The sequence below is a fragment of the Zea mays genome, chromosome 2 (genome assembly GCF_902167145.1).
Source record: "Zea mays cultivar B73 chromosome 2, Zm-B73-REFERENCE-NAM-5.0, whole genome shotgun sequence".
NCBI classification, from domain to species: domain Eukaryota; kingdom Viridiplantae; phylum Streptophyta; class Magnoliopsida; order Poales; family Poaceae; genus Zea; species Zea mays.
The window spans coordinates 197,643,521-197,669,790 of NC_050097.1; the positions used below are offsets into that span (position 1 = coordinate 197,643,521).

The following is a 26,270-nucleotide window of genomic DNA, read 5'->3' on the forward strand; positions in this document are numbered from 1 at the left end:
AAGAAGAGGCTCCATGCATCGCGCTAAGGAACATGTCCATTGGGGATGTGTGCCCTAAGGAATCCGAAGAGCCTCCAAATGCACAAGATCAACCATCCTCCTCCATGCAAGCATCTCCACCAACTCAAAATGAGGACGAGGCTCAAGTTGATGAAGGGGAAGATCAAAGAGATGAGCCACCTCAAGATGATGGCAATGATCAAGGGGGAGATGCAAACGATCAAGACAAGGAGGATGAAGAACCAAGGCCGCCACACCCAAGAGTCCACCAAGCAATCCAACGAGATCACCCCGTCGACACCATCCTCGGCGACATTCATAAGGGGGTAACCACTAGATCTCGTGTTGCACATTTTTGTGAGCATTACTCTTTTGTTTCCTCTATTGAGCCACACAGGGTAGAGGAAGCACTCCAAGATTCGGATTGGGTGATGGCGATGCAAGAGGAGCTCAACAACTTCACTAGGAACGAAGTATGGCATTTAGTTCCACGTCCTAACCAAAATGTTGTAGGAACCAAATGGGTCTTCCGCAACAAGCAAGACGAGCATGGTGTGGTGACAAGGAACAAAGCTCGACTCGTGGCCAAGGGGTATTCACAAGTCGAAGGTTTGGATTTTAGTGAAACCTATGCACCCGTAGCTAGGCTTGAGTCAATTCGCATATTATTAGCCTATGCTACTTACCATGGCTTCAAGCTTTATCAAATGGACGTGAAGAGTGCCTTCCTCAATGGACCAATCAAGGAAGAGGTCTACGTTGAGCAACCTCCTGGCTTTGAAGACAGTGAGTATCCTAACCATGTCTATAGGCTCTCTAAGGCGCTTTATGGGCTCAAGCAAGCCCCAAGAGCATGGTATGAATGCCTTAGAGATTTCCTTATTGCAAATGGCTTCAAAGTCGGCAAGGCCGATCCTACTTTATTTACTAAAACTCTTGACAATGATTTGTTTGTATGCCAAATTTATGTTGATGATATCATATTTGGGTTTACTAATGAATCTACTTGTGAAGAATTTAGTAGGATCATGACACAAAAATTCGAGATGTCTATGATGGGGGAGTTGAAGTATTTTCTAGGATTCCAAGTCAAGCAACTCCAAGAAGGCACCTTCATTAGCCAAACGAAGTATACTCAAGACATTCTAACCAAGTTTGGAATGAAGGATGCCAAGCCCATCAAGACACCCATGGGAACTAATGGGCATCTCGACCTCGACACGGGAGGTAAATCCGTCGATCAAAAGGTATACCGGTCGATGATTGGTTCATTACTCTATTTATGTGCATCTCGACCGGACATTATGCTTTCCGTATGCATGTGTGCAAGATTCCAAGCCGACCCTAAGGAATCACACCTTACGGACGTAAAACGAATCTTGAGATATTTGGCTTATACTCCTAAGTTTGGGCTTTGGTACCCTCGGGGATCCACATTTGATTTAATTGGTTATTCGGATACCGATTGGGCGGGGTGTAAAATTAATAGAAAGAGCACATCGGGGACTTGCCAGTTCTTGGGAAGATCCTTGGTGTCTTGGGCTTCAAAGAAGCAAAATTCGGTCGCTCTTTCTACCGCCGAAGCCGAGTACATTGCCGCAGGCCATTGTTGCGCGCAATTGCTTTGGATGAGGCAAACCCTGCGGGACTATGGTTACAAATTAACCAAAGTTCCTTTTCTATGTGATAATGAGAGTGCAATCCGCATGGCGGATAATCCCGTTGAGCATAGCCGCACTAAACACATAGCCATTCGGTATCATTTTCTTAGGGATCACCAACAAAAGGGGGATATCGAGATTGCATATATTAACACTAAAGATCAATTAGCCGATATTTTTACCAAGCCACTAGATGAACAAACTTTTACCAAACTTAGACATGAGCTTAATATTCTTGATTCTAGGAACTTCTTTTGCTAATTTGCACACATAGCTCATAAGTATACCTTTGATCATGTCTCTTTTACATATGCTATGACTAATGTGTTTTCAAGTGTATTTCAAACCAAGTCATAGGTATATTGAAAGGGAATTGGAGTCTTCGGCGAAGACAAAGGCTTCCACTCCACTCTACTACTCATCCTTCGCCGTCGCTCCGCATCACTCTCCGTCTTTGGTATAATCTTCACTCATATGTTTTATTTGCCAAAGGGGAGAAAGTAGCTAAAAAGGGCTTATATCTCACTCAAAGTATCCGTTTTTGGCGATTCATGCCAAAGGGGGAGAAAAGTATGAGCCCAAAGCAAAAGGACCGCACCACCACCCTAATTTTAAAATTAATGATTATCAATTGGTAAATTTCAAATTGGTATCTCCTTGTGTTCTAAAGGGGGAGAAAGTAGTATTTTCAAAATTGATATCTTAAAACCCTCTTGAACACTAAGAGGAGAATTTATTGAGGGGGAGTTTTGTTTAGTCAAAGGAAAAACATTTGAAACAAGGGAAGAAAATTTCAAATCTTGAAAATGCTTCTAAAAATCCTATTTATTTACCTTTGACTATTTTGCAAAAGGACTTTAAAAAGGATTTACAAAAAGAATTTGCAAAAACAAAACATGTGGTGCAAGCGTGGTCCAAAATGTTAAAAATAAAGAAACAATCCATGCATATCTAGTAAGTAATATTTATTGGCTCAAATTCTAAGTAACCTTTGCACTTACATTTTGCAAACTAGTTCAAATTCTGCACTTCTATACTTGCTTTGGTTTGTGTTGGCATCAATCACCAAAAAGGGGGAGATTGAAAGGGAATTAGGCTTATACCTATTTCCTAAACTAATTTTGGTGGTTGAATTGCCCAACACAAATATTTGGACTAACTAGTTTGCCCAAGTTTATAAGTTCTACAGGTACCAAAGGTTCACCATAAGCCAATAAAAAGATCAAGAGAAAGGGTTCAAACAAAGGAGCAAGGGACAACCGAAGGCACCCTGGTCGGGTGCACCGGACTGTCCGATGCGCCACCGGACAGTGTCCGGTGCACCACCGGACAGTGTCCGGTGCACCAGTGGAGTCAATGCTGAACTCCTCACCTTCAGGAAATTTCGGAGGCGCCGCGCTATAATTCACCGGACTGTCCGGTGTACACCGGACAGTGTCCGGTGCTCCAAGAGGACACGGCTCTGAACTCGGCAGCCTCGGGAATTCACATCGGCTGCTCCGCTATAATTCACCAGACATGTCCGGTGTACACCGGACTGTCCGGTGTAACTGCGGGGCAACGACTACTTCAGGCGCCAACGGCTACCCGCAGCGCATTAAATGCGCGCCAGCGCGCGCAGAGGTCAGGCACGCCCATGCTGGCGCACCGGACACCCTACAGTTCATGTCCGGTGCGCCACCGGACATCAAGGCGGGCCCAGCTGTCAGAGCTCCAACGGTCGGAACCCTAACGTTCGGGTGACGTGGCTGGCGCACCGGACATGTCCGGTGTGCACCGGACTGTCCGGTGCACCATGCGACAGACAGCCTCCACCCAAACGACTAGTTTGGTGGTTGGGGCTATAAATACCCCCAACCACCCCACATTCAGATCATCCAAGTTTTCCACTTCTCAATCACTTACAAGAGCTAGGCATTCAATTCTAGACACACTCAAGTGATCAAATCCTCTCCAATTCCACACAAGGCTTTAGTGATTAGCGAGAGAGATTTGTCGTGTTCTTTTGAGCTCTTGCGCTTGGATTGCTTCTTTCTCACTTGCTTTTGTGATCAAATCTCAATTGTAATCGAGGCAAGAGACACCAATTGTGTGGTGGTCCTTGCGGAGAAGTTTTGTTCCCGGTTTGATTTGAGAAGAGAAGCTCACTCGGTCCGAGGGACCGTTTGAGGGAGGGAAAGGGTTAAAAAAGACCCGGCCTTTGTGGCCTCCTCAACGGGGAGTAGGTTTGAGAGAACCGAACCTCGGTAAAACAAATCCACGTGTCTCACTCTTTATTTGCCCGCGATTTGTTTTGCACCCTCTCTCTCGGACTCATTATTATTTCTAACGCTAACCCGACTTGTAGTTGTGATTAATTTTGTAAATTTCAGTTTCGCCCTATTCACCCCCTCCCTCTAGGCGACTTTCACGACCACTACTCACTCGCTGCTGTGGAAGTCTGGCAGGGGTTTCGCCCGGTTTGCCAACATCAGGGACGACCGCGGCGCCATGCCGCTACACCTCGCCGCCATGCAAGGCCGCCCCGCCTACATGCAGGTGCTGCTGGAGAACGACGCCATTGTCTCCGTTCTCACAGGCTCCTACAGGTAGGGTGCTCTCTGTCTCTTGTCTTCTCGTTCTCATCCAACCAGCATGTTTGGTTTGTTCACATACATTTATCTCCAATTTACAAGGTAGACTAAAGCTTGTTTAACGCACAAAGCTGCTGCAGGTTTAAAATCTCTCCTACGGCAGCAACTGGGCACTGAACTCAAGCAATCCCTCCAGAGCCTCAGCTCTCTGCTGGTAAGACACTAAGACCTCATGTCGAGCCTCCTTGACGATGGAGGCTGCTGGTACCAAAACAACATAAGCCATGCAGAAATAGAATTACTTCAAGCTAACAAGTTGCCAATTAAAAAATTTCAACATTTTCTTTTTCTTGGCAAGCAGAGGCAAGGAATGCCAGTTTCTGAAAAATCCTAGTTGTTGTTCATTTTTCTGAAGAACAGGTTAGTGCCTTACTGAAAGGGAATCAGGCTTACACCTAGTTCCTAAATAATTTTGGTGGTTGAATTGCCCAACACAAATCTTTGGACTAACTAGTTTGCTCTAGTATATAAGTTTTACAGGTGCAAAAGGTTCACACTTAGCCAATAAAATGACCAGGTGTTGGGTTCAACAAAAGGGCAAAGAAGCAACCAAAGGCTCCTCTGGTCTGGCGCACCGGACTGTCCGGTGTGCCACCGGACAGTGTCCGGTGCACCAGAGGACTTCAGCTCAAACTCGTCGCCCTCGGGAAATTTCCAGAGCCAGCGCGCTATAATTCACCGGACTGTCCGGTGTACACCGGACAGTGTCCGGTGCTCTTTTGAGTGGCGGCTCAGGAACTCGCCAGTCTCGGGAATTCGCGAAGGCTGCTCCGCTATAATTCACCGGACATGTCCGGTGTGCACCGGACTGTCCGGTGCAACATCAGGGCAACGGCTACTTCGCGCCAACGGTCACCTGCAGGCGCATTTAATGCGCGCCAGAAGCGCACAGTCGTCAGGCACGCGGGAGCAGGCGCACCAGACACTCTACAGGGCATGTCCGGTGCGCCACCGGACATCAAGGCGGGCCCAGAAGTCAGAACTCCAACGGTCGACCCAACGGCTATTTGGTGACGTGGCTGTCGCACCGGACATGTCCGGTGTGCACCGGACTGTCCGGTGCGCCATCGAACAGACAGCTCCACCAAACGGCTAGTTTGGTGGTTGGGGCTATAAATACCCCAACCACCCCACCATTTATTGTATCCAAGTTTTCCAGCTTCCAACCACTTCACAAGAGCTAGCATTCATTGCAAAGCACACCAAAAGAGATCAAATCCTCTCCCAACTCCAATCAAAGCCCTAGTGCCTAGAGAGAGTGATTTGTAGTGTTCATTTGAGCTCTTGCGCTTGGATCGCTTCTTTTTCTTTGGCATTCTTTCTTGCAATCAAACATTCACTTGTAATTGAGGCAAGAGACACCAATTGTGTGGTGGTCCTTGCGGGAAGTTTGATTCCCAAGTGATTTGAGAAGAGAAGCTCACTCGGTCCGAGGGACCGTTTGAGAGAGGGAAGGGTTGAAAGAGACCCGGCCTTTGTGGCCTCCTCAACGGGGAGTAGGTTTGAAAGAACCGAACCTCGGTAAAACAAATCCACGTGTCTCACCTCTCTATTCGCTTGCGATTTGTTTTGCGCCCTCTCTTGCGGACTCGATTATTTTTCTAACACTAACCCGGCTTGTAGTTGTGATTATTTTTGAGAATTTCAGTTTTGCCCTATTCACCCCCCCTCTAGGCGACTTTCAATTGGTATCAGAGCCCGGTGCTTCATTAGAGCCTAACCGCTCGAAGTGATGTCGGGAGATCACACCAAGAGGGAGATGGAGACCGGCGACAAGCCCACTACGAGCCAAGGGAGCACTTCATCGGAAGAGTCCCGCACCAAGAGGAAGGAAAAGAAGAAGGACTCCTCCAAACGGAAGGAGAAAAGATCTTCTTCACACCACGAAGAGAAGAAGAAGGACTCCTCCAAAGGGAAGGAGAAAATGTCTTCCTCACATCACAAAGAGAAGAAGGAAAAATCCTCTTCTCACAAGCCGCATCGAAGTGGGGACAAGAAGAAAAGGATGAGGAAGGTGGTCTACTACGAGACCGATTCTTCATCAACATCCACCTCCGGCTCCGACGCGGCGTCCGTCACTTCTAAGCGCCAAGAGCGTAAGAAGTATAGTAAGATCCCCCTACGCTACCCCCGCATTCCTAAACATACACCTTTACTTTCCGTCCCATTAGGCAAACCACCAACTTTTAATGGTGAAGATTATGCTATGTGGAGTGATTTAATGCGATTTCATCTAACCTCACTCCACAAAAGTATATGGGATGTTGTTGAGTTTGGTGTACAGGTACCATCCGTAGGGGATGAAGATTATGATACGGATGAAGTGGCCCAAATCGAGCACTTCAACTCCCAAGCCACAACCATTCTTCTCGCCTCTCTAAGCAAGGAGGAATACAACAAAGTACAAGGGTTGAAGAATGCAAAGGAGATTTGGGACCTACTCAAGACGGCGCACGAGGGTGATGAACTCACCAAGATCACCAAGCGGGAAACGATCGAGGGGGAGCTCGGTCGCTTCCGTCTTCGCCAAGGGGAGGAGCCACAAGATATGTACAACCGGCTCAAAACCTTGGTGAACCAAGTGCGCAACCTCGGGAGCAAAAAGTGGGACGACCACGAGATGGTTAAGGTTATTCTAAGAGCTCTTGTTTTCCTTAACCCCACTCAAGTTCAATTAATTCGTGGTAATCCTAGATACCCACTAATGACCCCCGAGGAAGTTATCGGGAATTTTGTGAGTTTTGAATGCATGATTAAAGGCTCAAAGAAGATCAACGAGCTTGACGAACCCTCCACGTCCGAGGCGCAACCGGTGGCATTTAAGGCAACGGAGGAGAAGAAGGAGGAGTCTACACCAAGTAGACAACCAATTGACGCCTCCAAGCTCGACAATGAAGAGATGGCCTTAATCATCAAAAGCTTTCGGCAAATCCTTAAGCAACGGAAGGGGAAGGATTACAAATCCCGTTCCAAGAAGGTTTGCTACAAGTGTGGTAAGCCCGGTCACTTTATCGCTAAATGTCCATTATCAAGTGACAGTGACAGGGACAACGACAAGAAGGGCAAGAGAAGAGAGAAGAAGAAGTACCACAAGAAGAGGGGCGGCGATGCCCACGTGTGCCGCGAGTGGAACTCCGACGAGAGCTCCACCGACTCCTCCTCCGACGACGAGGACGCCGCCAACATTGCCATCACCAAGGGACTTCTCTTCCCCAACGTCGGCCACAAGTGCCTCATGGCAAAGGACGGCAAAAGGAAGAAGGTTAAATCTAACTCCTCCACTAAATATGAATCTTCCAGTGATGATAATGCTAGTGGTGAGGAAGATAATTTGCGTATCCTTTTTGCCAACCTTAACATGGAACAAAAAGAAAAATTAAATGAGCTAATTAGTGCCATCCATGAAAAGGACGATCTCTTGGACTCCCAAGAGGACTTCCTAATCAAGGAAAATAAGAAACATGTTAAGGTTAAAAATGCTTATGCTCTAGAGGTAGAAAAATGTAACAAATTATCTAGTGAGCTAAGCACATGCCATGACACTATTAACAACCTTAGAAATGAAAATGCTAGATTAATTGCTAAGGTTGATTCTCATGTTTGTGATGTTCCCAATCTTAGAAATAATAATGATGATTTGCTTGCTAAGATTAATGAATTGAATATATCTCTTGCTAGCCTTAGAATAGAAAATGAAAATTTAATTGCTAAGGCTAAGGATTTTAATGTTACTATTTCCAACCTTAGAAGTGAGAATGATATATTACATGCTAAGGTTGTTGAATTAAAATCTTGCAAACCCTCTACATCTACCGTTGAGCATGTTTCTATTTGTACTAGATGTAGAGATATTGATGTTGATGCTATTCATGATCACATGGTCTTAATTAAACAACAAAATGATCATATAGCAAAATTAGATGCAAAGATTGCCGAGCATAACTTGGAAAATGAAAAATTTAAATTTGCTAGAAGTATGCTCTATAGTGGGAGACGCCCGGGCATCAAGGATGGCATTGGCTTCCAAAGGGGAGACAATGTCAAACTTAATGCCCCTCCAAAGAATTTATCTAACTTTGTTAAGGGCAAGGCTCTCATGCCTCAGGATAACGAGGGTTACATTTTGTACCCTGCCGGCTATCCTGAGAGCAAAATTAGGAGAACTCATTCTAGGAAGTCTCACTCTGGCCCTAACCATGCTTTTATGTATAAGGGTGAGACATCTAGCTCTAGGCAACCAACCCGTGCTAAGTTGCCTAAAAGGAAAACTCCTAATGCATCAAATGATTATGCTATTTCATTCAAAACTTTTGATGCATCTTATGTTTTGACTAACAAATCCGGCAAAGTAGTTGCCAAGTTTGTTGGGGGCAAACACAAGGGCTCCAAGACTTGTGTTTGGGTACCCAAAGTTCTTGTTTCTAATGCCAAAGGACCCAAAACCGTTTGGGTACCTAAAGTCAAGAACTAAAATTGTTTTGTAGGTTTATGCATCCGGGGGTTCAAGTTGGATACTCGACAGCGGGTGCACAAACCACATGACAGGGGAGAAAAGGATGTTCTCCTCATATGAGAAAAACCAAGATCCCCAACGAGCTATCACATTCGGGGATGGAAATCAAGGTTTGGTCAAAGGATTGGGTAAAATTGCTATATCACCTGACCATACTATTTCCAATGTTTTTCTTGTAGATTCTTTAGATTACAATTTGCTTTCCGTATCCCAATTATGTCAAATGGGCTACAACTGTCTATTTACTGATATAGGTGTTACTGTCTTTAGAAGAAGTGATGATTCAATAGCATTTAAGGGAGTGTTAGAGGGTCAGCTATACTTGGTAGATTTTGATAGAGCTGAACTCGACACTTGCTTGGTTGCTAAGACTAACTTGGGTTGGCTCTGGCACCGCCGACTAGCCCATGTTGGAATGAAGAATCTTCATAAGCTTCTAAAGGGGGAACACATTTTAGGACTAACCAATGTTCATTTTGAGAAAGACAGAATTTGTAGCGCATGCCAGGCCGGGAAGCAAGTTGGCACTCATCATCCACACAAGAACATCATGACTAGTGACAGGCCACTGGAGCTTCTACACATGGATTTATTCGGCCCGATCGCTTACATAAGCATCGGCGGGAGTAAGTACTGTCTAGTTATTGTGGATGATTACTCTCGCTTCACTTGGGTGTTCTTTTTGCAGGAAAAATCTCATACCCAAGAGACCTTAAAGGGATTCTTGAGACGAGCTCAAAATGAGTTCGGCTTAAGGATCAAGAAAATTAGAAGCGACAACGGGACGGAGTTCAAGAATTCTCAAATTGAAGGCTTCCTTGAGGAGGAGGGCATCAAGCATGAGTTTTCTTCTCCCTACACCCCACAACAAAATGGTGTAGTGGAGAGGAAGAATCGAACTCTATTGGACATGGCAAGAACCATGCTTGATGAGTACAAGACTTCGGATCGGTTTTGGGCCGAGGCGGTCAACACCGCTTGCTACGCCATCAACCGGTTGTATCTACACCGAATCCTCAAGAAGACATCCTATGAACTCCTAACCGGTAAAAAGCCAAATATTTCATATTTTAGAGTTTTTGGTAGCAAATGTTTTATACTTGTTAAAAGAGGTAGAAAATCTAAATTTGCTCCTAAAACTGTAGAAGGTTTTTTACTAGGATATGACTCAAACACAAGGGCATATAGAGTCTTTAACAAGTCCTCAGGACTTGTTGAAGTTTCTTGTGACATTGTGTTTGATGAGACTAACGGCTCTCAAGTAGAGCAAGTTGATCTTGATGAGATAGGTGAAGAACAGGCTCCATGCATAGCGCTAAGGAACATGTCCATTGGGGATGTGTGTCCTAAGGAATCCGAAGAGCCTCCACATGCACAAGATCAACCATCCTCCTCCATGCAAGCATCTCCACCAACTCAAATTGAGGATGAGGCTCAAGATGTTGAACAAGAAGAACAAGAAGATGAGTCACCTCAAAATGACGGCAACGATCTAGGGGGAGATGCAAATGATCAAGAAAAGGAGGATGAGGAAGAACCAAGACCGCCACACCCAAGAGTCCACCAAGCAATACAACGAGATCACCCCGTCGACACCATCCTCGGCGACATTCATAAGGGGGTCACTACTCGATCTCGTGTTGAACATTTTTGTGAACATTACTCTTTTGTTTCCTCTATTGAGCCACACAGGGTAGAGGAAGCACTTCAAGATTCGGATTGGGTGATGGCGATGCAAGAGGAGCTCAACAATTTCACAAGGAATGAGGTATGGCATTTAGTTCCACGTCCTAATCAAAATGTTGTAGGAACCAAGTGGGTCTTCCGCAACAAGCAAGACGAGCATGGTGTGGTGACAAGGAACAAAGCTCGACTCGTGGCCAAAGGGTATTCACAAGTCGAAGGTTTGGATTTTGGTGAAACTTATGCACCCGTAGCTAGGCTTGAGTCAATTCGCATATTATTAGCCTATGCTACTTACCATGGCTTCAAGCTTTATCAAATGGACGTGAAGAGTGCCTTCCTCAATGGACCAATCAAGGAGGAGGTCTATGTTGAGCAACCTCCCGGCTTTGAAGACAGTAAGTACCCTAACCATGTTTATAGGCTCTCTAAGGCGCTTTATGGGCTCAAGCAAGCCCCAAGAGCGTGGTATGAATGCCTTAGAGATTTTCTTATTGCAAATGGCTTCAAAGTCGGCAAAGCCGATCCTACACTCTTTACTAAAACTCTTGAAAATGACTTGTTTGTATGCCAAATTTATGTTGATGATATTATATTTGGGTCTACTAACGAGTCTACATGTGAAGAGTTTAGTAGGATCATGACACAGAAATTCGAGATGTCTATGATGGGGGAGTTGAAGTATTTTCTAGGATTTCAAGTCAAACAACTCCAAGAGGGCACATTCATTTGCCAAACAAAGTATACTCAAGACATTCTAAGCAAGTTTGGAATGAAGGATGCCAAGCCCATCAAGACTCCCATGGGAACAAATGGGCATCTCGACCTCGACACGGGAGGTAAGTCCGTGGATCAAAAGGTATACCGGTCGATGATTGGTTCATTGCTTTATTTATGTGCATCTCGACCGGACATTATGCTTTCCGTGTGCATGTGTGCAAGATTCCAAGCCGACCCTAAGGAATCACACCTTACGGCCGTAAAACGAATCTTGAGATACTTGGCTTACACACCTAAGTTTGGGCTTTGGTACCCTCGGGGATCCACTTTTGATTTGATTGGTTATTCGGATGCCGATTGGGCGGGGTGTAAGATTAATAGGAAGAGCACATCGGGGACTTGCCAGTTCTTGGGAAGATCCTTGGTGTCTTGGGCTTCAAAGAAGCAAAATTCGGTCGCTCTTTCTACCGCCGAAGCCGAGTACATTGCCGCAGGCCATTGTTGCGCGCAATTGCTTTGGATGAGGCAAACCCTGCGGGACTACGGTTACAAACTAACCAAAGTTCCTCTTCTATGTGATAATGAGAGTGCAATCCGCATGGCGGATAATCCCGTTGAGCATAGCCGCACTAAACACATAGCCATTCGGTATCATTTTCTTAGGGATCACCAACAAAAGGGGGATATCGAGATTTCATACATTAACACTAAAGATCAATTAGCCGATATCTTTACCAAGCCACTTGATGAACAATCTTTTACCAGACTTAGGCATGAGCTCAATATTCTTGATTCCAGGAACTTCTTTTGCTAAATTTGCACACATAGCACACAAGTATACCTTTGATCATATCTCTTTTATATATGCTATGACTAATGTGTTTTCAAGTGTATTCCAAACCAAGTCATAGGTATATTGAAAGGGAATTGGAGTCTTCGGCGAAGACAAAGGCTTCCACTCCACTCTACTACTCATCCTTCGCCGTCGCTCCGCTCTATCTCTCCAACTTTGGTATAAATCTTCACTCATTTATTTTATGACCAAAGGAGGAGAAAGTACTTCGTTGGGCTCTAATGATTCCGTTTTTGGCGATTCATGCCAAAGGGGGAGAAAATATGAGCCCAAAGCAAAAGGACTGCACCACCACCATAATTTTAACATATGATTTTCAATTGGTTGGAAAATTTCAAAATTGGTATCTCTTTGTGTTCTAAAGGGGGAGCAAGTAGTATTTTCAAAATTGATGTCTTAAAACCCTCTTGAACACTAAGAGGAGAACTTATTTGAGGGGGAGTTTTGTTTAGTCAAAGGAAAAGCATTTCAAACAAGGGGAGAAAATTTCAAAACTTGAAAATGCTTTGAAAATCCTATTCATTTTTCCTTTGACTATTTGCAAAAGGATTTTGAAAAGAATTTACAAAAGGATTTGCAAAAACAAAACATATGGTGCAAATGTGGTCCAATATGTTAAAAACAAAGAAACAATCCATGCGCATCATGTAAGTATTTATATTGGCTCAATTCCAAGCAACCTTTGCACTTACATTATGCAAACTAGTTCAATTATGCACGTTTATATTTGCTTTGGTTTGTGTTGGCATCAATCACCAAAAAGGGGGAGATTGAAAGGGAATCAGGCTTACACCTAGTTCCTAAATAATTTTGGTGGTTGAATTGCCCAACACAAATCTTTGGACTAACTAGTTTGCTCTAGTATATAAGTTTTACAGGTGCAAAAGGTTCACACTTAGCCAATAAAATGACCAGGTGTTGGGTTCAACAAAAGGGCAAAGAAGCAACCAAAGGCTCCTCTGGTCTGGCGCACCGGACTGTCCGGTGTGCCACCGGACAGTGTCCGGTGCACCAGAGGACTTCAGCTCAAACTCGTCGCCCTCGGGAAATTTCCAGAGCCAGCGCGCTATAATTCACCGGACTGTCCGGTGTACACCGGACAGTGTCCGGTGCTCTTTTGAGTGGCGGCTCAGGAACTCGCCAGTCTCGGGAATTCGCGAAGGCTGCTCCGCTATAATTCACCGGACATGTCCGGTGTGCACCGGACTGTCCGGTGCAACATCAGGGCAACGGCTACTTCGCGCCAACGGTCACCTGCAGGCGCATTTAATGCGCGCCAGAAGCGCACAGTCGTCAGGCACGCGGGAGCAGGCGCACCAGACACTCTACAGGGCATGTCCGGTGCGCCACCGGACATCAAGGCGGGCCCAGAAGTCAGAACTCCAACGGTCGACCCAACGGCTATTTGGTGACGTGGCTGTCGCACCGGACATGTCCGGTGTGCACCGGACTGTCCGGTGCGCCATCGAACAGACAGCTCCACCAAACGGCTAGTTTGGTGGTTGGGGCTATAAATACCCCAACCACCCCACCATTTATTGTATCCAAGTTTTCCAGCTTCCAACCACTTCACAAGAGCTAGCATTCATTGCAAAGCACACCAAAAGAGATCAAATCCTCTCCCAACTCCAATCAAAGCCCTAGTGCCTAGAGAGAGTGATTTGTAGTGTTCATTTGAGTTATTGCGCTTGGATCGCTTCTTTTTCTTTGGCATTCTTTCTTGCAATCAAACATTCACTTGTAATTGAGGCAAGAGACACCAATTGTGTGGTGGTCCTTGCGGGAAGTTTGATTCCCAAGTGATTTGAGAAGAGAAGCTCACTCGGTCCGAGGGACCGTTTGAGAGAGGGAAGGGTTGAAAGAGACCCGGCCTTTGTGGCCTCCTCAACGGGGAGTAGGTTTGAAAGAACCGAACCTCGGTAAAACAAATCCACGTGTCTCACCTCTCTATTCGCTTGCGATTTGTTTTGCGCCCTCTCTTGCGGACTCGATTATTTTTCTAACACTAACCCGGCTTGTAGTTGTGATTATTTTTGAGAATTTCAGTTTCGCCCTATTCACCCCCCCTCTAGGCGACTTTCACTTACTGGTGTCTACCAGTGGCTAGGGACCGGTAATATCAACAGTTAATCAGTTGTGTTGTGAAATTCGAGCAATGCTTGACAATAAGGCTACCGACAACCTAATATATGAGTTTTCAAATGGCCAGGTGCTTCATACCTCCTTTTGAGCCGTTACGCTGCATGTCACAAGAACATACCTCCTGGTGTAACTGATCGACGGCACAACTAGGTCGATCTGGCATGCGAGGTGGCCGGATCTTCTTGAACGAACGTGCATACATACATACCTCACCGATTATCATCGTACCGCCCTCCTTAACTCTCTGTTAAGTAAGAGCCTTGTTCACGCCACATGGAAACTGTTCATCCTAGTCCTAGCGGACTCTGTTATCTACGCTGTTATCTACGCTGTCTGACAAGTCATCTGGCCACTCCCTTACTGACCAATTAACTCGCATGGCTGAGAATGACTATCTACTTAGCGGTGGCCTTGAAGGTATTGGTTCTACTGGAAAGAAGTGTGAAGTCGCTCGCCGAAGAAATGGTTTAGATACCAACAAGCGAAAGAAAGCAAAAAAAGGTGCGCGCGCGTGTTTGTAGATTCTGTTAAGGATTTTTGTCTCTGATGTCCTGCATGCAAATCTGAACACTAACATTTTTGTTTATTGTCATTAACAAAAGGGCAACCTGATGCAATAGATGGTGGGCCAACAGGAAGAGAGTTGAATATCGGACAAGCAAGTTTCCATTCAGAACCGAGCAACGCTTCAAACCAGTTCATCCCAGACCAATTGATGCAGGTGAATTCATTCTTAAGCAGGACGGTAACTATTACTATACCTCCCTTGTTTAGTCTGGAAAGCTGGTACGTCAGCTGATGCTTTTATCACGCAGGGACATTATGTGCTTGACCACAATTTCGGGCCAGGTAGCTCGCAGAACCTTCACGACAATCTGAACCAATTCGATCAGGTACGTGCTCACCTGTAACGTAAATCTCTTATCGTGTTGGATTTAGCGTCGAGATTCTCATGGTAGTGTTGCATGCAGGCTTCCTCGGCTCCTACCTTGCAACAGCAGCCGTTTACCGGGAATGGTCAACTGACCCAGGTGAGTTATGTGTTTGCCCTTTGCATTTGAAGTTCTTGCCCACTGTAGAGTGACGGCATGCCATGCATTTACTGAAATATGAATTAAATGGTCTGTACGCTCCTTCAAGGATATCCTGGTGATATGCATGCGTTGCAGTTTGTGGAGCCAACCCCCCAGATTGACCATCAGAATGGCGATGAGGGTCAGTCGTCAATACCAGTGTGGGATTTTCTTTGAGCTGCCTGCCTCTAGCACTTTGGCACTTTGCCATCCCCCCTCCACGCGAGAGGCTGCGTTTCACCCTAGAGGCGGAAGCAGTGGTCGATCGTCGGTGCAAGGCTCCCTGCCTTCTTCCTCCAACGGTAGATGTGGATGCGAGCGAAACCCATGCTGACGACCGATTGGATCGGAGGGAGCAATCATCTGCCTGCTCTTCATTCAGCCAAAACAGTTTGACCTCATTCAGAAGACAAAACCAAGTTCCAAGACTTATACAAAACCTTTTGAGCCAAAACAGTTTGTCCCCCTGATCCTGGTTGAGTTCTCATTAAAAAATGAGAAAGATGAGTACAAAATGGATTTTGATTGTACTAAAAGTTGTGAAAGGGGAGAAGAACAGCCTAAACTTAAAGGTATTTGTAAACCTCAATACTTAAGTTGACAATCATGCACGATGGTCCTGACTATTTTATTATTATTTGTAGAAAACTGCTGATGGCATACATTAGAGTGCGTGCAGTACTTGGGGCAAGATATTATCGTGTACCTTGGAAGTCTCTCTCTGATCTTCCAGCTCCACCACATACATGTCTTAGAAGGATGGCACTACTATTGAAAACAAACGGAAAGATAAGAGGAGCTGTCATGTGTTTATGTAACCTTCTTGGGGAACGGTATATTAGATATCTTGAAAAGGAAAGGAGTTTGAAAAGGAGAAGATTGTTTCCCCAGATTTCAAACAGAAGTCAAGAAAACAGTTTGGATTCAGATTGTGAGCAATTCAATTGGGATGACTTTGAAGTTCCAGAGATAAAGAGTGCACTTAATGAAGTCATTGAATTAAATCAAACAGAAAAAATAGATCAGGCCAAGAGAATTGGGCCTGTTAATCAAAAAAACATTAACAATGATAACGATGTCACAAAGGACACAATATGTTCACAGGAACTGCCAGTAAGTAATTTCTACATTTAACATCAACAGCCGATACACAGACATATATTTCTCAATAATGTTTTTTTCATTTTAGAATAATCAGGCTATACGAGGTGAAACCAAAACGAGTGCAGTTTTAGAAAGCGGATTCTGTGATCCTGAAAAATCATGCGGACATTCAAATGCAGAAAGTGAAAACATGGAAGTCTTCTACAAACCTCAAGAAAAAATCATTAAGGATCACCGAAATAAGATTATTGAAAGAGCATATGGAAATCATTGGCTGTTGAGAAATCCTATAAGGGTTGAGGTTAAGACAGAGGCAAAGTCCACAAGCAAAGTTGCTGGACAACATGAGCTTGGTCCATCCATAACACCATTAGGGCTTCGGTTGGAGGTCAAATCAATATACTTCTTGTTTTTATGATAACTGTGTTTTGATTTTCTTGAATTCTAGCTGTTCCCTACAAAATCATAACCTTGTTTTGGTGCAGTATATGATATGTGAAGCATCAAAGAAGTCATCTCAGCTTGTTGATTTCCTTGTGCATAATAGTGGGAAGAAAATAATGGTGTAAATATATGATGACCTGAAATTTATGTTTGGCTACTTATTCTTAGTTCTATGTAGCATTGTGCTAACTTTTGAATCTTCCTATCGTGATAAATTGCAGATATTTTGCAACATGTGCTTGTGTAGATTATTGGGTTGTTGTTCTTGCACTAATTAACTCGCTTAAAGGTTCTCCAATAATTGCTTCCCATGGGAAGATGAAATAGGTTTGTAGAGCAAAGCACTTTTTTCACACCACACGTGCTCTGCCTCGTCGTCGACGTCACCCTCCACGTGAGCTCGTGCGGCATGCGCGCGGGGGGGGGGGGGGGGGGGTCTGCGAGCGCAATGTGCTCGAGCTATTGGCTGACAAGAGAAACCTATCTTGTTCCGTGTAGGCGGACGACAGACGAGGTGTACACGCAGGGTGTCGTTGCTGCCCGAGGACGAGGACGTGGAGAAGCGGGCGCAGGCGCGGGTCCGGGAGGACGAGGACGCGGATCGCCGCGACGGCGAGGACGGCGCCGCCATGAGGCCGCTCGCACAAACGCGCACATGATCTGCAAGATGCTCATGACATCCGATACCAGCACACACATATTTAGAAATATAGTGTTCACATACAGTGTTGGCCGAGTTCACAGACATTATACCAACAGAAATAAATTCACAGTCCAGCTACGGCGTAAGGACCTCCTTATAGACAATATTCTTTGTGTATGTTACGCCATTTATTGTTGACTTCTTTTCCACCCCCTTATTCATTTTATCATCAGTGACTGGAATTACAAGTACCTTCACATTCAATCGAGTTGTGGCCCTTGAGAGAGCAACATATAGCTGGCCATGAGAGAATACTGGTTCGGGCAAGTACACAGCAACATTAGGAATTGTCTGTCCCTGAGACTTGTTAACAGTCATGGCGAAACTTAGTCTTACCGGAAACTGCTTCCTTTTAAAATGGAAAGGGAACATCTCGTCATCAGAAGGGCACAGGGGTACACGAGGCAAGAAAACCCGCATTCCAGCATGCTGACCAAGGACAATTTCAGCATCGATACTATTTTTTTTGGAAACCACGTACCACCAGCCGTGTACCGTTGCAAAGTCCGTTAGCAGGGTCTATATTCCTAAGCAACATGATTGGGCACCCAATTTTGAGCTTCAGAACGTGCGGGGGTAGTCCATTAGGAGTCAGCGTGTTTAGGAATTCCGATGGATAATAGTTATTAGGATCGTCCACCGCGGTATCAAAGCTATGGTACATCATCTGCTCCCGTTGGAAACGATCGATCATCCTCATATTTATCATATCAACCCAGTCGTTCCGAGTAGTCAATATTGCTCTTGAAGTGATGTAGCTTGTATTAGACATGTTTTCGTTTAGACTGGGGTAAATGTCATCTATCAATCTGTCAAGGTCGCGGTCATCACCGGTATATGGCACACATACCTCATCTGGAAGACGAACATCACCATCGTTGTTCACTTCCTCAGTTCCACCACCGACACGCAACAAATATTCTGCAAACCATGGGTCGCTCTTTGCTCTCATGTTGCGAACAAGCTTTAGGTGGCACATTGATTCCCATAGGTAAGAACTTCGTAGAGAGGCAGCAACTATCTGAGCCCTTGACCCTTTACGTACAACAGGGAGTACTTGTCTGAAATCTCCCCCAAACACAATAGTCTTCCCACCAAAGGGCAGATCAGGGCGTCCCATGATATCACGCATGCTGTTGTCCAACGCTTCAATTGATTGTCTCTTAGCCATTGATGCCTCGTCCCAAATAATGAGCGACGCTTTCTGTAGCAACTTTGATGTCCCACTTTGTTTCGTGAAGGTACATATAGCACCATCATCCATAGTAAGTGGTATCTTGAAGCGTGAATGGGCAGTTCTCCCACCAGGCATTATGGAAGCCGCAACCCTAGATATAGCTGTTGCAACTGCAATCTTGTCCTGACTACGTAGCACCGCAAGCAATGCCTTATACAGATAAGTCTTTCTAGTACCACTAGGCCCATCCACAAAGAACACACCGCCATTACTGGTGTCAACAACAGATAAGATCTTTTCATAGGCAGACTTCTGCTCCTCATTTAGGGTTTCTTGCAAAGCAACATCTTCTGTCGTCGCCTCGATAATTTCCTCCTCGTAAATCTCTCTATCAATACCTTGTGAATCATCATATCTATCGATGATAGCAGGTAGAGGGAATGTCTTTATGTCTTTACCCATTGACTGCAACATGTTTCTAATGTCAATCAAGACCATCTGCTGCAAATGGGTTTTGCTCTGAGTAATACGATGATAATACTCGGACATTGTGTCAAGGTGTCTCTGCCACAATTCGGCCACATCATTCGGCTCGCAGAAAACCAGTATCGTTGCAAACAACCTCCGTAGCGCTGATGGCATTTGGTAAAGAGCAGCTTCATTGAGACACTCATCTATTGTGTTGTCTGCTTCAAGTAATCCCCTTCTTTGTGCTGCCTCATGAAACGATGGTAGTGTGTCAGTGTCTACTGTCCTTAGATCCACATAGGAGGTAGCACCAGTCACATGATTTAGGAGGAGCCGAAGATAGAAGCGCTCCCCCTCAGATGGTAGAGCAGAGACGATTCTACCGACTTGTCCACCCATATTCTGTTTCCTCCTTTGCCACACTTTGCCCTGCTGCCAAGTGTACCACTCAGGGAAGTCACGATACAGGATGCCCCGAGCCTCCTCGTACAGCTTATTCGCCTCAAAATATGCTGTAATCATTGACCTATCAGCACCTGGACGGTTGACGACTCGCTCGACCATTTGTCGCTCGTGAAACGTCACCATGTGCATGTTTGGAAGATGGAGTTGCAGCTGCATCACAGATGGAGAGTTCTGACTAAGCTCAAATCCATATATCCTCCGTAAGGCTTCCGGAGGAGTCACCCACCTTGCATCTCTATACTGCTGTATCTCATCTACATCACCATTTTCTTTACCCGCATCTCTCATAACAACAGACACACGATCATGGCCTTTGTATATGTACTTGAACAGGTACTTAACAGCCTTGATGCTCCCACACTCCTCAACATTGATGTGACAGTTGAAGAGCCGAAGGAGGTAAGGGTTGTAAGGGACAACCCATCTATTGTCCAATTCACATCCTCGAACCTTTTCCTTACGCCCATCGTCACGACGTCTGTAATTAGGATATGAATCCTTCCCTTGCATGGTTGCCTCATGGAAATGCCGGGGGTATTGATTCTTGCACGATGCACGACCCTTAGTGCATGGGCAGTTAGGGTTTAGCGACCCGCACGGGCCATGCATCATATGCTTGATAACCATCTTTCGCAGTTCAGGGTACTTGTTGGACGGGATCTCAGCTGAGATCAAAAGGTCATACTGTTCAGGGCACGTGAGCTTGTACTTCCTTTGCATGATGAGTAGAAAATGGGCATGTGGCAAACCTCGTTTCTGAAATTCCACGACGTAGACATAGGCTCGGACTTTACCGAGTATATCCTGTTTAGTCAACCTATGCTTTAGCTCCTGTAGTTTCGCATGAAAGACACGCACTACAAGATCAGGACGATCTTGCGGTGTCTGTCCAGGTAGAAGCTCTCTCCTTATCTCATCCTAGTTAGGGTTACATGTCATGGTAAGAAAGATGTCTGGTTTACCAAACTTCCGCACCAGAGCCATAGCATCCATATATCGACGTCTCATGTCACGAGGACCGCCAATAAACGACGGTGACAACATAGTTCGCTTTCCAACCTTCTCTCCTCTAACATCTCCATCTAACATGCTATCCACCAAGCCCTAGTATAGGTCTACCCTTAACCGATCCTGCTTCTTACGTATGAAATCTAAACGGGAGCTCTCAATCTTAATGTATGTGTCGACAGCGAACTGCTGGAAAAGTCGTTTACCATGAAGTATTGGATTGAATACCCCTGGATGTATCTGAAATTTGTAGCAGTAGTAATCACGCACGGACACACATAGATGGGTAGGAGGTTATGCATATGCAAGAATCGATTATTTAGTGATGCCGAAAAAATATTTAATAATGTGAACAACTTAGAAATTACAAAGAAACAACTAACCCGCATCTTCATCATTTCCATTACTTGCCCTATGCATCGCCCAGTATGCATCCACTTTGTCCATGGATACACCACCTTTGGGATATTTGCATGCCATCCAAGTTCACCTCTAGGGAAGAACAGTGGATATGATAGCGCATCGTAGCATCCTTGGTATGAGCGGATGCCGTGGCTTGACCTATCCTTCCCATGTAGCATAACACTCTTGCTGAACTGGCCTCGCCGTTCGCTCCCCTCGATCTAGACAGCGGCCACCTCCGAAGTGAGAGGTGTGTTATATGTCTTCTGGTTCAACGTCTGGTCAAGGTTCAATGCGATGTGATAGTCAGCAAGGTTCTCAACATGACCCATGCTCCTAAGGTGCTCAGAGTACGGATTTCCACGAAGTATGCCAACTATTTGTTTAATAACCTCTTGGTCTTTCTGAATCTGATCTTCACGACACTTACGGTATCGATGCTCGAGACTGGGATCATCATCGTAAAAGTAAAGCTCCAGGTGTTTATGCTCTGCCCCACATTCACTACCGAATGACTTGATATTATGGTACATCATGCCTTATGCACGGAATGTGTATATACCAGAATCCCTCATATTAGTTGTCATACTGTCGAGGCAACAGTATAGGGAAGTGAAAGAAAAATGGCCATTAAAAAACCTGATGTTATCACGAAAGTGCCTAGCATCAGAGTCTGCACTATCCCACAACCTCCTGAGCTAGGGAGGGGTCTCTAGTGGGGCTAGCTCAACCTTCCCACCTCGACAGCAAAACCCAGGCGGCTCATACTCAAACTTCTTCGCAGTGCAATAACCACAGTCAGGAACGTGCTTCAGCATATGTGTTTCTTCAGGGATGTTACTGTAGACCTTGTCGTACGGGTCAGGCACATCAGTGACAACAGATTGATCTTGAGTACCATCTATGTCGAAGTCCTCGTTAGTGTCCTCATCTAATATTTTTTTGGAAAAGAACGATTAAGACATTTGAATTTAGATACGCATTGGTATTGTAATAGAAATTAACATAAGTACAATTACCAGCGAATAGATATCCCTCGTTCTCATCATTATCCTCTCTAAATATGACACCCTCATCATCGTCATCAACTGGATCGTGAAAATACAATCCAAGTAAAAGACATGGCATTCAGGGTTGAGAAAATATATAACCTCAATAAAGATTTTTAACAATTACCATTGGAAATGAACCTTGGGATCGACTGGCTTTGCTCCAACCCACTTCTTTGTTCGACCATGTTTGCACTCCCATTTGTTGCCACGATCGCACTTTGGCGTGTATTACTATATTGTACTGATGGAAACACACGTTTAGTCGGACTACATTTTATCGTCGTCGTGCAAGATCCATTTACAATTGGTTAGTATAATTACTAGTGTTGTTGATCTCTATAGTTGAACCGGGTTGTGTCGAATCATCCATTTGTCCGATGTCACTGATAGTATCCTCAGTCAAAGTAGCCACGTTACGTGCAATGTTTGCTTCAAATTTCTTGTTTTGACGAGCTAAGATAGCTTGTCTTTCACCAGGCAGAACATGATGTTTACGTCTTAGTGGCTCAGTAGACATATCGGGTGAACCGACATCCTCAGTTTGTGTTGAAGCTGACATGAAAGGTGTACTGGTGTATTCAGGGATAACCCAGTCGCATGCGTTATCAGAGGATGAATCAGGTTCCGATACATCTGCTGTAGAGTGTACAACCTCAGAGGTATATGTTGGGACCTCCATGGCGATGGACCCCTGATTCAAAGTGCTAGCTTGCAGTGCTCTACGTTTTCTTATGTACCTAACTTTCCCTCTTTCCGCCTTGGTGTCTGATTATACAACCTAAGCTATTCATTTTGGTCACCTATAAAATATGAACACAATTACTTTCCAATTGTAGGTTTATGCGTAGATTTATTAATTAAAATTGGACATTTTTCATCGCCTCCTGACACATTGGGTATCACATTGTGTCCCTTGTTTCGTTGACGTGCTTCACGACGCTTCCTATTCTTCTCGTTTTTTTGTTCAACGGACATCGCTGCATATCTTTCCCTATCCCTTTTTCTCTTACGCTCTTTAGCATCGAGCATTGGTCCGAGCAATTCATTTTGATCACCTATAATGTAAGTTTGTGTATTAGTGTTCCCTACTTACTACGTTTCGACGATGTATGGTCAGTTTGTGTATTGACCTTTACCTCTAATGATATTGCTAGAGATGTCTGTGAATGGTTTGCGACTGGCATTATGTCCCATCTGATCTATAACAAGAACAGTACCCGAGAAAACATGAGCATAAAAATAATATACTGCAAGAACTAAGGGTGAAATGATATGACTGCAATAAACCAAGCGAATAGAAGATCAAAAAAGATGCCCTTGGTAATAGAGGTTATAGAAACAAGCATCATAACCGAGAGTAAAGAGATAAGACCTAGAGAGAGGTGATAAGAGAACGATATTGATGTCTGTATAAGATAGTGTATTATATTCCAAGTTTGAACTGCATAGATGGATATGGGTGACGCGCTAAGTAATTGTTTTCATAACTCAGGTGATGTGGAATATCTTCCTGGAGCACGCCTAGCTCCTATAGATGGGCTTCGGTATACCGAATGTACATTAAAATTGTTCCGGATTTGATCTGTATATTTGACGTAATTTCACGAGCGAAGTTACAATTTTAATGTCAAAAATGACACAACATTAAACCAATATAGTGTTCTAAATGGAAAACGTACGGGCTAAGTGATTTGATGTTCCACTTATTCATTGATATGTCCCAGTAGAACAAAATGTTTTACAAATATTGACACATGTAAGTTGCATCAATAACAGTACATGTATTCCATCATAAAATTCAGATTTGCAAAAGTTACAGACTCTATCTACGCCTTTGGTCGTCAAGATATCAAACGGCAAACTGACGATCGTTCCGCGCCACCAAAGCCTTTTGAATTGCTGCAATGAGTGCAACATTTAATCACATGTATACTCAGTTCACAATATAATGAAAACAAGTACATAATTTTGATGTAGGTAATCTTAGAAAATACTTACGTTCAAAATAATGGGTGTTGTGATGGAACGGTTTGAAGTGTATTGTTGTATGGTCAGTTGATTCGAGACACTCTAGAATAACATATTTAATATTCAATATAAATCATTATAAAAGAAAAAATAGTGAATAATGTGTTAGCAAGGCATAAACATATGTTGTACCTTGTTTTCTGAACCGACGAAACATAGTCCCAATTATGATGCTATAATTCTCATTAGCCAACGCCCAGCGGAGTGCATTTTTGTTTAGTAAATCGCCCCAAACTTTAATGGTATGTAAAGACCACCTTGTGACATTGATTTTGTGAAGAATCTATTAGTACTAATAGATTTAACATCATATTGGTAATATATTAATGGAATATACCTAGCATCCATTATAACAATCTTCCTGAATGTACCCCACATTGTGCGATGGATTGTATCCAAGTGGACTACAATAGCCATAATGTCTACAAAAAGCACAATTAAATATGGATTAATACTCAATTTTGTGTAAAGGAATTTTTAATAGGGTTAGTAGATCGATATATGCTTACCAACTAAAGTCCTGTTTGGTAGCTCGGCAATATCATCAAGGTTCAAGAATATATGTTTTGGAAATGGCGGCATTTGAACTGGGACAGCGTATGGCTCTACGACAGTTTGTTGGGTGAAATACAACTCCATGGTACCATTTAGATGTCGAAAATTAAATGCACCCGGATTAAGACCAAACCATACGTTGTGCATCTTGTAGACATGCTTTTCATGGAGCAAACTGTTGAAGTATTTGACTATCTCATACCGAGTTGCAATGGCCTCGATCTTGGCTCCCTAATTTGATTTCAACACAAAATAGATTGTGGTACGAACATTATATATAGTTATGTAAATGAAACCTAAAGAGGGGTTGTCTTACATTGATGTCAGACAGAATGTAATGTTGCCTGTCACGATAACGTGGTTCAATCGGGAATTTAACTTCAACTCGAGCGACAATACTATACTTCTGTTGTACCCCATAAAAATCTTCATCGCTATAGTCGTCGAACAACCTGAAGCTATATTAAACATGCGACTAAATAACGTTCATATAAATTTGATAGCGAAATCTTGTGTTAACTATTGTCTATAATATAACTTACATAGGCATCCTGTTTTTCTTGTCCAATGCAACTCTTTCACGGTTCAATACGGCTGGCTCCATCAAAACCTTTCATCATTTGAAAATATTTTAAACTAAATTGTAAAATGCTCTAATGCATTGATATAGCACGACGTATGAGCAGTGTGGGTTGGTTGGTTGAGCACTTATTTTAGACTGTAGGTGTGAATGTGATTAAGGCTTGTAGTTCACGAGTCTGCAAATCATGCAGAGGTGGATGGCATGCAGAAGATGAAGGCCAGGAAGGAGAGCGGCGGGCTGGTGGACCTCGTCAACGACATTTCGGCCAAGTCAGGTATATATTACAGATCCGATCCGATTACCTAGACACTCAAATTAAATGCATCGCATGCAGAGGCTAATGCAATGCATCGCATGCAGAGGAGAGCCTAGGGGTTAGCAACCAAAACATGCCCAGCAGGGCGCTGACGTTCAGTCAGTTGGGCGCCGCGACGGACGGGCTCAGCTCGCAGAACCTGCTCGGAGAAGGCGGCTTCGGACGGGTGTACAAAGGGCTCCTCGAGGACACCGAAGAGGTTATCGCCGTGAAGCATCTGAACAGGGACGGTCTCTAGGGCAACAACGAGTTCCTCGTCGAGGTGCTGATGCTCAGCCTCCTACACCACCCGAACCTCGTCAAGCTGCTGGGCTACAGCACCGACTCCAACCAGCGTCCATGTGCCTGCAGGAGGACGCTGCCAGCCGGCCGGGGATCAGTGACGTCGTCGTGGCGCTCTCCTTCCTCGCCGACCCACAATACTACCATCCCGAAGGCACGGGAGCTGAGCACAAGAGCACACATAGTGGGACAGATAATGATAGCAGTCCTCCTAGGGCTGAAATGGTCAGGGCAGACGACGACATGAAGCATAGATGACCGTAGAGGGGGAGCTAATTAACGGGAAACATGGCAAAGGGAGGATTTGCAGAGCTGTCTGTCTGCTCTCTTCAATCTTCCTTTCGTAAAAGGTACACCACATAGGCAGGATGTAACATCATTCAAGGAGTTATTGACCGATGCTGA

At 44.5% G+C, this 26,270-nt stretch overlaps 1 protein-coding gene and 2 long non-coding RNA genes across 3 annotated transcripts; 1 reads left to right on the plus strand and 2 right to left on the minus strand.

Annotated features, from left to right (window-relative positions):
* The first annotated feature begins 14,533 nt into the window (after nucleotides 1–14,533).
* On the plus strand, nucleotides 14,534–15,455 carry LOC103649195 (uncharacterized). The gene is made up of 5 exons (XM_008673518.2): nucleotides 14,534–14,706; nucleotides 14,808–14,926; nucleotides 15,021–15,098; nucleotides 15,177–15,236; nucleotides 15,375–15,455. Exons 1-5 carry the CDS (start codon nucleotides 14,583–14,585, stop codon nucleotides 15,453–15,455), a joined length of 462 nt encoding a protein of 153 aa, XP_008671740.1. The 5' UTR covers nucleotides 14,534–14,582.
* An 8,503-nt stretch (nucleotides 15,456–23,958) lies between these two features.
* Nucleotides 23,959–24,276, minus strand: LOC103647566 (uncharacterized). The gene is made up of 3 exons (XR_562910.2): nucleotides 24,262–24,276; nucleotides 24,100–24,171; nucleotides 23,959–24,000 (listed from the first exon to the last, which is right to left on the minus strand). It is a non-coding gene; the product is annotated as an uncharacterized lncRNA (long non-coding RNA).
* A 13-nt stretch (nucleotides 24,277–24,289) lies between these two features.
* LOC103647567 (uncharacterized) lies at nucleotides 24,290–24,658 on the minus strand. Its single transcript, XR_562911.2, has 3 exons — nucleotides 24,639–24,658; nucleotides 24,467–24,551; nucleotides 24,290–24,386 (listed from the first exon to the last, which is right to left on the minus strand). It is a non-coding gene; the product is annotated as an uncharacterized lncRNA (long non-coding RNA).
* Between the last annotated feature and the right edge of the window lie 1,612 nt (nucleotides 24,659–26,270).

Coding starts and splice junctions, on each gene's coding strand:
- LOC103649195 (XM_008673518.2), top strand. CDS start 14,583: ATGGCTGAGAATGACTATCTACTTAGCGGTGGCCTTGAAGGTATTGGT. Junction 14,707..14,807: donor GCGAAAGAAAGCAAAAAAAG/GTGCGCGCGCGT, acceptor CATTAACAAAAG/GGCAACCTGATGCAATAGAT. Junction 15,099..15,176: donor ATCTGAACCAATTCGATCAG/GTACGTGCTCAC, acceptor TGTTGCATGCAG/GCTTCCTCGGCTCCTACCTT.